Source organism: Eschrichtius robustus, chromosome 8 (genome assembly GCF_028021215.1).
Source record: "Eschrichtius robustus isolate mEscRob2 chromosome 8, mEscRob2.pri, whole genome shotgun sequence".
In the NCBI taxonomy this organism is placed as follows: Eukaryota; Metazoa; Chordata; class Mammalia; order Artiodactyla; family Eschrichtiidae; genus Eschrichtius; species Eschrichtius robustus.
The window spans coordinates 71,177,623-71,189,934 of record NC_090831.1 but is presented as its reverse complement, the minus strand read 5'-3'; the positions used below and the strand labels follow the sequence as shown (position 1 = coordinate 71,189,934).

Here is a 12,312-nt window from a genome sequence, read left to right as displayed (position 1 = left end):
TCTGTTTCTATCAAAGAGCAATATGCAGTGTGAAACCCTGTGGGCTCAGACTGGAAATGAAGTGTGAACTGGTACTGTACCACTTTTTTTAATTAGAAAGTATATAATGGTCATTCACATTAAAATGAATTATTTTACATACACTTTTAAAATTATATGATTATTTTGGTCTTGCTTCTTTAAATATAATATTTATTACACTTTAAAGTCTTAGAGTATAGATGGCATTTCAAAGCCGCTTTGTGTAGTAGTTCATAGCAAGATTAATCATCACTCCAGAAACCGAGGCTCCTTCTCTTAAAATATAATTTAATCTTTCTTTCATAATTTGTTTTTATTACTAGAAATTATTATTAACAACTGTATCATGACAACATTTTTTATTAGAATCTTTTAAAGTACTGAATACCATTTAGAGCAACTGCCTACATGGATATGCATTTTTATTGCTTGTGTTAATATGTAATAATTAGAGACAGAAATACAATGGAAGCTATGGTTTGCATGTGTTAAAGGTTTACAACAATGTAATTTTTATGTGAAAAGCTTTAAAGGGATAACATTAAACTTGACTCATGCTGTTTGCTGTCCCTGTCTGGAAGCAGCTGGTGTCGTGTGAACAAGAGACTGCAGTTATTATGGATGGCCTTTTAGTAATGTGAACTGGCTTTATGCTGTGTGTATAGGGCTAAGAAACTAAGCGTTAGGGGTATTAGTTCTTGAAAGTTCGTGTTACAGCAAGCACTGGAACTTCAGTGTTTTTTCTCTCATTAGGCTGCTCTCTCTAGTGGGGGGAAAAGCCTTTTTTAATTTTTGTTGTCAACCATTTTAGAACACTGTGGCTGAATTGCAAGGAGTGTCTGGCAACTGCAATAACAATAACAACTATTTCCTTAAGGTTTGTTTTTTGGTGGAAAATAATGCTTATCTGTACCTTCCTGCTTTCATGTGTGAAGTTAAATATTCTATTTGTCTTATTAACTAGCTCTGTGCTTGGAAGAACTTCTCTAGAGCCATGTGTTTTGTATGTTGAATAATAGTTTGAAGATAACCAATTGAAAAATAATTAACTCTGAAACATAGCACATATTTTAGGCACAGTTTCTGCAATTTGGACTCACTTCCTAATATTTAACCATGGATGTTTTAAACCCCTAACATTTTAAATATTTTGTGATTTATATTCAAGGGAAGAAAAAGATATCCAACAACAGAGTTGTATGATGTTTATAAAATATAACGTACACGGTGACGTATATTGTCTTTAAATCCAGTGATTATCTTTTTAGAAAAGGATCGTTTGATACAAAGTTCTTAATTTTTCAAAAAACTAAACGTGTATATATTTAACTTATAGTAGTACTTGTTTGCACAATTTATATGGTAGGCATACTAAAATGTGTAAAAAGATTTTACACTTTAAATCATAAACTAATTCTCACTATCTTTAGCTGCCAGTAACAGCGATAGAATAACTTAGAAATGGAAAGTCAGGTATATTAAAAAGGGAGATTGCTTTATGGTGATTAGAGGAGCCAGAAGAATAGAAGTACAATACAAGAAAAACAGCTTGTTTACAGACTCCAGTGTGACTGGACCTTTAAAATTATTTAATTTAATTATGTCCTTTGGTTTGTGATCCCCAAATCTATAGTAGTGGTCATTGTCATTGAAACCCAGAATCATAAGGTGCTTGGAAGACATTCAGTTAAAGACTGTATCCATTCTTGGTCTTACCTAAGCAGTGTACACATGCGTGCGTGCACACGCACATATACACACACATAAATGCACTATCCCCAGGAGGTGGACATCTTCCTCTACTTGAAAGGTCCTCTCTAGAAATATTCTTTGTGTATAGAAACATTATTATTTATAACATGGAGCAGAGACAGGAAGATGTGCAATGTAAAGGGAAATTAGTAGAATAGAAACCTTTGCCTAAATAATGCCATCTTTTTGTAGCTCATTTTTTTAGTTTTATTTTGTTTATCATAATTCAAGTGATTTGAATATGTTTTCTTATTTTCTTTCCAACTACCACATTGTCATATTAATTCATGAGCCAAATATGAAATATCAGATACACTTCATCAAGTACTTCTAAGCCATTAAATTCCTCTGAGATTATAGACTTTTTACTTTCTAGAAACCATGCTAGAACAATTTAGTGATGAACTGCAGAGTTTGCAGTGTTACAGAAATGTCACAGAAACAAACACAAATGACAGCATTTTTCCAACTTTAAAAACATTTATAAATTGAATATAATTTTTTACCAAAAAGCTCTAAAATGCTAAAATGCATAGTGAGAGATGGGCCTTATTAGCCTGGGAAACTGACTAACTTTCTAGTGGGCCATAAGGATCCTGTGGTTTCCCATGCCTTTGCTCCTCCTGTTTTCTCTACCTTGAATGTCATTCCATACACTCTTTGTTGCTCTTTTGTGCCCACTAATCCTGTTCACCTTTCAGGGCTCTGTTTAGATTTCATCTGTCTCCTCCAAAAAGCTTTCCTGGGCTCTCTCAGCTGGGCTGAGGGCCCTTTCTTAATTGAGTCAGTAGCACCTTGTGTATCGCTCTCTATCATTGTTTACCCATAAGCTTGTAATGTCTTCAATGACAGGTCTCGATAGCTGGTTGATTTTTAATACATACAGGGATGAGCACAGCACTGGGCAGATTAGAGGAAGCCAAGAAATTGAACTGACTTGAATCACTCAAAGGATATTAAGATGAAAAGTGGAGAGTAGAGTTAAATGAGGAGAATGAAATTTAGTTAGGAACATAATCTGAAATAGTGAAGGAAGAATGGCATAGAATACAGGGGTAAAAGAAATGTGAAACCTAGTTAGACTAGAGATTGAAGATAGGGAAAGGGCTGAAGGAATAAGCTGTACTTGTCTTTGGCACTTTGGGGTTTAGCACCGTTCTGTGGGCTTTTGCTACCACATTTTAATTGTTTTGAGAGACCGTGAATTTACAAGAAGACCCTACCTGTATCACACTGCACCAAAATCTTCTGCATGTAAAACCAAAAAAATAAATATGCATATTTCCTTCCTTGAAAACCTTTACGACCTTAGAAATGGCAACCTGGTGACTCACATTGACATGACTTTTTAGTCATAACTGAATAAACATGTAGTAGAAACAGAATAGTTGAAATGGCCTAAATGATGCCAAGATCAATACTGCATAGATAACCATCTTCTCCTGCCCATTGTATTAACTTAGAAATAGCCTTCAATCATAGAAATACGTTTTCATCAGCAGGAAAAACTAAATGGTGACCTGACCAAGGACTGACATCCTAAAGATGCCTTACTGTGGAGGTTTGCCTGGTCTGATAAGGGCTCCATTTATTTTAAACTGATATTGATGCTAGTAAGGGTGGTGGTAAAAACTCTGAATTGATTTTTGGAATTCTGGATTTTAAAGGGGTTTTTGAAAATTATTTTATTGACATAGAACAAAATGTGCAGATCTTAAGTGTGTAATTTGATAATTTTTATTACTATATATCCATATTTCACATATTAAAATCAACATTAATGAAGAATAATTTATATACAATAAAGTGCACCAATTTCAAATGTGTTTAGGTTAACAGTGTGATGACTAACCACCACCACAATAAAGATACAGAACATTTTCATTACCTCAAATAGTTCCCTTATAGAACTTTGCAGTCACTCTCAGCCCCAAAAAAGCATTCAGTCTGCTTTCTGACACTATAATTTTGTCAATCCTAGAATGTCATTTGAATGGAATCATAAAGTACATACTTTTTAATGTCTGGCTTCTTTCATATCTCTATCATAATGTCATACTTATCCTAAGTGTTCTCTATATTATGATTATACTGTAACTGGTGTTGCTTTGGGTTACAATAGAAAAAGCCCATGGCCCACCCAAAGTGGAATTCTAATTGAAGAACTCCATCTTAAAGCTAGAGCCCCATGGGCTACATTCCAGATAGATTAACTATTCAAATGTGAAAAGCAAAACTATAAAATTTAGAAGACGGTGTACAAGAATATCTTTATGACTTCAGTGTAAGAAATGGTTCATTATGTTAAGGAAATCCATAAAGGAAACAATTGAGAAAATTGACATTAAGATTAAGAACTTCTATTCATCAAAAGAATGCCTTTGTGAAAGCAAAAAGACATACCAGAAGCTGGAAGAAAATATTTGAAAACTAAATAACTGAAAGAGAATTATCTAAAGAGTCCTCCATGAGCCAGTGGGAAAGACTGCTTATGGGCTATTGGCTTGAATAGTCATATCGTAGCAGAAGAAATCTCAGTGGCCAACGAACACATGAAAAGATGCCCAAACATATTAGGAAGCAAAATGTAAAAGTTAAAAACCAAAATGAAATACTGTTTCCTACCTACTAAATTGATTTAAATTGGATATTTTAAGTTTTGGTGGGGATATGGAGTAAAAGGAACTCTTATTCTCTGCAGTAGGAGTATAAATAGTCCCATTCACTTTGAAAAACAATTTGGCATTCTCTAGTAAAGTTGACTCAACAATTATATTTCTTCCTAAACACCTTAGTAAAATTCTTAAATTCATGAGGTGTAAAACATGTATAATATCATTCTTGTAATAGAAAAGAATTGGATACAACTGACATCTCTATCAAGAAGAGAATGGGTAAATATATTGTAGTATATTCATTCAGTGGAATGATACACAGAAGTTGTTTCTGCAGTTCACAACAGTTAGAGGAATTTCAGGAGCATACCATTAAAAGGAGAAAGGCACAGAAGAATACATGATTCCATTTATATGAAGTTTAAAATCATGTAAAAATTAATGATACATTGTTTAGTCATTAAAAAAATATAGTAAAACTAAAGAACAACAAGAATAATAAAATTCAGCAGAATTATTCCGAAGGGCAGGCGACTAAAATAGAATCAGGGAGGCACACAGAGAGGATTATAATTGAAATGTAGTGGTACTGCTCCTTTTCTTAAGTTGTTAGTTAACCGGTGGTGGTTACATCATTATTCATTATACTTTTTGTATATTTCGTAAATACTCTTTGTGTCAACTCAATATTTAATGAAGAAAACTAAAATCTGCCATGTCCAATTGCTTATGTTTAATAGTTATGTGGATATAAAGTGAATATGACATGATTCCTGCTCTCCAAGGACCTATAAAATGACTTGAGACTCTGTGTCTCAAAGTGGGACTCTCATAGTACTTCTTTAAGATTACAGATTTCTCCACTCAGCCTCACACCTGCTGGAACAGAATATGCATTGTAAATAGCCTAGGGTAATGGGAGTTTGTGGGAAAGGTTAGATGCAATCAGAGCTGGAGTTGTCCAGTTTAAAGATGCCAGGAAAACTGACGTAAAGACTTTTGAGTCCTGGTATTACAGACACTTCTCAAGAAGAAATTTCTTCCACAAACCACCAGATAGCCATAATGAGGAAAGGAGTAAAATTATTCTCCCTCAAAGGGAATTATAAGTTTGAGATTATATTTATTATTAATCTGTAGATAATCCATAGAAATACCATCAATAATATTTTTGTTGGTTTTACTTTTTTGTTTACTATAAATTCTGTAGCTGTAACTTCTGGTTCTATGTGATAATCAGCATTTTTGCAATCATATGAGTCAATTTTTATATATGAATACACCATATTTTCCAAGATTCAATTCGTTGTATGATTAAAGAATTATTAAGATAATAATAACGTGTGCCACTTGGTCAGTGTAGTTGTTCTCTTCTGCAGATTAAAGATTTAGGGAAATACAAATCTCTTAGTCTCTTCCCACAGTCCTGCTGGCATCAGAATAAGTGCTTCATTGTTTCCTTGGCAAATAAAATGAAACTCAAGGAAGGCTGCCAATTTGAAATTGCAATGTGACATTTGAATACAGAGGTCTACTTTGGTCTGTTGACTGTTTAGTTCTGGATCTCAGTGGGAAAAATAGGGATCACTGGTTCCCTCCTCATATAGAATATATTTATCAGAGATTTAAAGACAATGGCATTTATGTCTTAGTAAGTAGCTATCATTTATTAAGAGGAATTGAATTAGAAATATTGAGTCATAGAAAAATATAGTTTATACTCCCAAGAAGGTTGCTATTTTGCTGTGGAAACAATAAATATATATGGTAAAGAATTTAAATCATTTTCCAGGCAATCTGTCAAAAGGCCAGATAACCATAGTATAAAAGAATCATCACAACAAAGGACATACAAAAGTAAAAGCATGAATTTGAGATTTATGGTTTCAATTTTTATCTGCAAGAAGTTGTTTGTTGTTATTGTTTGTTTTCTGTAACTAAGAAGCTGGGCCAATATTAGGTGTGCTCAAGAAATAAAAAGACCAGTTTACCTGCAGAGCTGAGTATATAGAAAGGAATAATGGTTGGAAAGTCTTTGAAAAGGTAAACTGAATAATATTGTAGGGACTTTAAAAATCAGCTGACTTTCTAGACATTTTTTCCATTAAATAATCATCGGGGTAAAGGGAAATAAGGTTTCTGTGCTTCATTTGAGTGGGTAAAATGTCAACACCAGAAGACTTTGATAAGTAAAAAATAAATAAATAAATAAATTGGGAAACAGTTCTCTCCAAGGCTCTAACATTTCTGAGGCACTGACTGCCCTTTGTTCTAGACTATCTGTTCAAGTGTTTGTATAGATAACAGTCTTGGAAGATACAGGTAGACTTTCCCTCTCGAGCAAGGACAGTAATACTTACTGCCTGTTATGAAAGATGCAGGTTACCAGGCATGCCTGGGTGTCTCTACTGACATGCCTGCATGTGCAGGAATCCTCTGGCTCTCTTATCACTCTTTGGAAATTGTGGCTTGAGATACCAACACAAAAATCGTGATACAAAAATCAACTAGTATGAAGACCCATTCTGGGTTAGAAGAAGGTCTTGACCTTGTTCAGACAGCAGTTACAGGGATACATACTGACACTGAGCATGAAAGGAAGGAATTTGTCATTGTCATAGTCAAAAGCCTGGTAAATCCTTAAAACTTTGGCTGGTTCACTGGGGAGATTATGGGACAAGGAACATAATGCTAGTTAAGGAGAAATAGCAACAGTTGAGCTGCCTTTTGACTCAACCCCTCCTGCAGTTTATCATGCCAACTTTAGATTCACTCAGACAGTAAAATGTCGTGAAGCTTTTTGCAGCGGGTCTTGACTGCTATAAGGGAAGATTAGCCCTGTCAGGGAGATTTCTTTCAGATTGACAGACTCCTGTGGGAAACCATGGATGAGTATTTGGGTCCTAACTGGTCTATAATGCTGATAGAAGTAACTCACCAGAGAATGAGACACTATTTTGTTCAAAACAATCTGGATAAATTCTTGCAGTCAGCATTACCACTTGAAAAATGTCCCCATCCCTTATGTTCACACTACACTTATGACTGGACTCCAGATTGAGATGGACTCCATAACAGAGTCCCTGTTGTAGGAGTCAAGGATAAGGCTTCTGAGTCAAAAACTCCCTGAAGCTAAATTGGTTCTATCAGTAATGATGACTCACCCTGCATAGTGCTTTAGGTGGACCACAGACATTGGAAGTTTGGTTAAAACATGTTAGCCACTGCACTGCTCAAAACTGAAAATGCACTATTACTTATTACATGAAATTGAATGGTTGAATCAATTGAATAATTGAAAATGAATTATTACGGCACCTTATTACAGGCACAGAGCTTCTCTCTGCCTCCGTACCCCTTGATGTCCCCTCTTACTACCCTAACCTCAGCTGCTTTTAGGAGAAAGATGATGAGGGGTCAGGCTAAGATAGATCTCTTTGTCCTCCAGAGAGATCAAATGCTATACGAACCCCTTGAATATACTGGGAAACTTTGGGAGGGGAGGCACTCAAACTTTATGGTTCTGTGGATACTGGCTCACCAGTCAGCATCTCACCTGATCCCATAGTGAGAAAGAATATCCAGATTCAACTGATGTGGTTTGGGCAGAGTCCAAAGCAAGAAGGAAAGCTGAAGAGGCCTTTAAAGGGTGGATGGGACCCTTTTGGCAGATGCAATGTAAAGCTGTTATGCGTCCACTGCTAAATCTGCAATGGAATTGATTTCTTATATGCCTGTAGTTTTTTGTGCCATTAGGTGACAGTGGAGATTCTCCCACTCAAGGATTGCCACATATAGAGAAGTGATAGTAGGATATGTAGATGACTCTCCCAGTTTTATTCCAGGTGGTGATAGTAGGATATGTAGATGACTCTCCCTGTTTTATTCCAGGTGGCCCAGCAGAAACAATACAGAATAGCAGGAAGAGAAGGGTAAATCGCAGTTTATTTAAACACTTAATGGCTGCCAGAACACTCAGGCCATTTCTCAACACAACACTGCATGCCTGATGCAGCAACCAAAAAAAGAGGAGATGGGGTAGCTATTAACCTCCTACTAAGCTCTTATGGAAACTGAAACTGAATGCTTGACCCATGGAGGCCTTGTCACTCTCTGGCCTAATATTCTCAGTTTGATGTGGGTCAACTTGACCTCACTGATCAATAAGGTTGGAAGGGCCCAACAGACTTTGCTTGGAAGTGATAGATTCAAGAAAGCTGTTAGCCTGGCCCAGCAGCATCTTAGATTTACATGAACGAGTAGCAGCTTTTTATTTGGGGGGAACTATCTGCTACTATCCTCCTGAAACAAGGCCTCTAGCTCAATGAGGCCTTTGGTTCATAGAGGTTTCCTTAAATGCCTGGGCTTGTTTCACCAATGGTTCAGCCAAGCTGTCCAATTCCATCTGCTAGGCTTTCCAACCTCAGCACTAGCTATGCAGACCCAAAAATGAACATGGTCACTTTGCTCATTGGGCAGAATTCAAGGTCATACTTATAACTCTGGCCAGTACTCCCCTTGATGAACCTTGTGATATTTTTACTGACTTTTGAGCTGCTGTCAACAGCCTGTTGGTCTGTCACTTGGAAAATTACAGATTAAAGTTTAGGATGGCAAACTATAGAAACAAATTGTGGCAATTGATCAAACTCTTGAGACTTTTCATGAAGCTTAGGGGTATCATAAGAGACCTTCATATATTAAAAGAAACACTGTAATTATCAGATCATGTAGCCCTCAGATGACATTAGAGATCCCTCCGAAGTGAGGCTGTTCTTAGTTAATCGGGGTTGCTTTCCTGGGGGATAGCTGACTTTTTATTTATATGCAATTATTCTTAGGTTTGGAGTCATTTAATTAGATAAGGTGGTCCAAAATTTGTTCCAAACTTTAGGTGATGTTATCAATGACACCACCTGTATCCTGGAAGGCATTCAGGTTGACCTCAACTCACTGGCCAGGGTTGATATGGGTGATAGAATCGCCCTGAACCCTAGATTTCCTCCTGTGGTCCAATGCCTAGTCTGTGCAATCACTGATACTTCCTGCTATACCTGGATTAATACCTTAGACCAAGTGGAAAACTCAATGAAGAAGCTTAAGGAGAAAGCCACCTAGATTTCTAAGGTAGACCCTGATGGTTTATGGGATTTGTTTAGCCAGTAGAGTCTGGAAGCCTGGGGAGTATGGTTGATCTCAGTACTGCAAGTTGGGCTCATTCTGCTGTTTGGAGTTCTTTTAATAGTAGTTTTAATTATATGCTGTGAGACAGACTGAACAGTTTTGGTCCTAGCCAGTCTTGGTCACACTTATCAGTGTAGTCAAGGGAATGTCATACTCATGGAAAAATTCACCAGTTGCCAAGATAATGTAGAAATGAGGGTGGATATTGTTGGGAGACAATTCCCCCATGGCTCTCTCACTTCTCTGCATGTCTTGTGAGCAGAGGCATGATGGCCTTTGTTTCAGATTATTTTTTCAATGATATTTGTATAGTGAACAACCTTGGAAAATAGAGATAGTATCTCTCTTCAGGGTAGGTGACAGACTTGCTTACCACCTATTATAAAAAATTTGAGTTTCCTAAGCTCAAAATTCTTAACAAAAGAGTTTAATGGTCACAGCTGCTGCTTCATTTTTAGACCATGACAGTATCCTAGATTTGAACTTTGTTTGGAAACCATTTCTTAATTTTAGAATCAAGACTTTCAGAACCATCAAGTCTTGGTTCCTTTCTGTTCAACAGTCCTCTCAATTGATCTCTGTCATATTTTAGTAGCAGCAGCAGGAAGAAATCAGGCAGCGCCTTCAGCACTTTGTTTGGAAATCTACTTCCCTGGCTCACTCAGTTCAGTAGGGATATTTCCTACATTTTCCTTACAGAAGGTGATAATGTGGCAAAGCTTTCTGCCACTACACAACAAGGATCCCCCTTCCAGATCTCCACTTACAGTCTTTTCAAGGCAATTTAGGCTGCTTTAACATACTCTTCAAAATTCTTCCAGCCTTCATTCACTGCCTGTTTCCAGACTTCCCTGTTTTTCTATATTTGTTATGGCAGTACCCCCTTTCTATTGCTCTATAACAAATTACCACCAAAACTCAGCAACTTAAAATAAGAAGTATTCACACATTACAGTATCTGTGGGTCAGTTTACCTGGATACCTCTGACTCAAGATCTCTTGCAAGGCCAAAAATAAGGTTTCAGCCAGAACTGCAGTCATATACATGCTCAACTGGAGGAAGATCTGCTTCCAAGCTCACTCACAGTTGTTGGCAGAATGCAGGAGATCTACTTCCAAGCTCCCTCATGTGCCTTTTGGCAAGCCTCAGGTCCTTGCTGGCTGTTGGCCAGAAACATCAGTTCCTTGTGATGTGCGCCTCTCCATGGGGCCACATACAACATGGTGGCTTGTTTTTCAAGAGCAGGAAGACAAAAGAGATGCCAGTCACAGTTTTTTGTAAACTAATCTTAGAAGTGACACCCCATCACTTTTGTTGTATTGTGCTTGTTAGAAGTGAGTCTGTAGGGACTTCCCTGGTGGCGCAGTGGTTAAGAATCTGCCTGCCAATGCAGGGGACACGGGTTCAAGCCCTGGTCTGGGAAGATTCCACATGCCGTGGAGCAACCAAGCCCATGTGCCACAACTACTGAGCCTGCGCTCTACAGCCCACGAGCCACAACTGTTGAGCCCGTGTGCCACAACTACTGAAGCCCATGTGCCACAACTACTGAAGCCCGTGCGCCTAGAGCCCGTGCTCCGCAACAAGAGAAGCCACCACAATGAGAAGACTGTGCACCGCAACGAAGAGTAGTCCCAGCTTGCCGCAACTAGAGAAAGCCCGCACACAGCATCGAAGACCCAACACAGCCAAAAATAAAAAATAAATAAATTTTTTTAAAAAAAGAAGTGAGTCTGTAGATCCAGTCCACATTCAAGGGAAAGGATTATACAAGAGCATGATTGTCCAGGAAGAAGGGATCATTAGGGGTCATTTTAGAGCCTACCTACCAGAGTGGTAAAGAGAGTCCCTGCTTTTGAGGAGTATACTTTTGAAAAGGAAGGGAGAAAAAAACTAAAAAAAAACTTTAAAACTCTGTAATATCTAATTCTGATTTTTGAATGGTCTACCACAATTGCTGTAACAATTTTAAGAAGGGAAAAATGAGTTTGAATTGTTACAGAAGATTTTATAGGCAAATCTTATATCTATCTGGTCAGAATTTTAGGAAGAATAATTTGCTAGCAGTATTATCAGTGACCTGAGGAGCTGAGCATCTGAAGGCAGGGAACACAAGAGGCCTTATGAGTAATCAAGATAGAGATTTTAGATGTTTCTTGATTTGGCGACTAGACAGTAAGAATGGAGTGAAATGTCAGAAAACATTCTGAGAACAAAGACTGACAAGAAAATTTTGAATGACTTGATAAACGAGAGAAATGAATATATATCTTGGGCCATCATGTTGGATGTTTTACATATTTTATTTCTTTGAATCCTCTCAATACCTATGAGATTGGTATCTTTTGAACCATTTTATAGAAGAGATCACGGAAGATACAAGCTAAATGACTTGCCCACTATCATACAGCTGTGACATTGTTTTTTCTCTTTTGGGGCCCTGGTCTCTCCGGCCCCCAAGCCATGCTCTTTTTTTGTTGTACTGTTCTGTGGCATTGTCCTGGAGAAACGAGGCACAGTGAAAATAATCGTAGTCATAAAGTCATCTTGTCATTTAGCATATTCTAGGCACTGTGATCAATACTTTGAATATATCACTACTAGAAATTCTCCCAACCACCTTATGAAGAAGGTGCTGTTATTCCCAGTGATGGGAAAAGAGACTAAGTAGCGCAACACTACAAAATCAGGACACACAGAAGTCAACTGACAGAAAATGGAAAGAGAGATGCCTTTGCA

At 37.3% G+C, this 12,312-nt stretch overlaps 1 protein-coding gene across 5 annotated transcripts in view; it reads left to right on the top strand.

Annotated features, from left to right (window-relative positions):
- The window catches only part of PPP1R9A (protein phosphatase 1 regulatory subunit 9A), a 286,952-nt gene that overhangs the window by 194,474 nt on the left and 80,166 nt on the right, over positions 1-12,312 (top strand). Inside the window, exon 6 of one of the 5 annotated variants that reach the window (XM_068550628.1) lies at positions 833-898. The exons of the other annotated variants lie outside the window; for them this stretch is intronic. Within the exon in view, the coding sequence (XP_068406729.1) occupies positions 833-898 (66 nt within the window). The remainder of the gene's footprint in view (positions 1-832; positions 899-12,312) is intronic. 5 annotated transcript variants of the gene reach the window in all.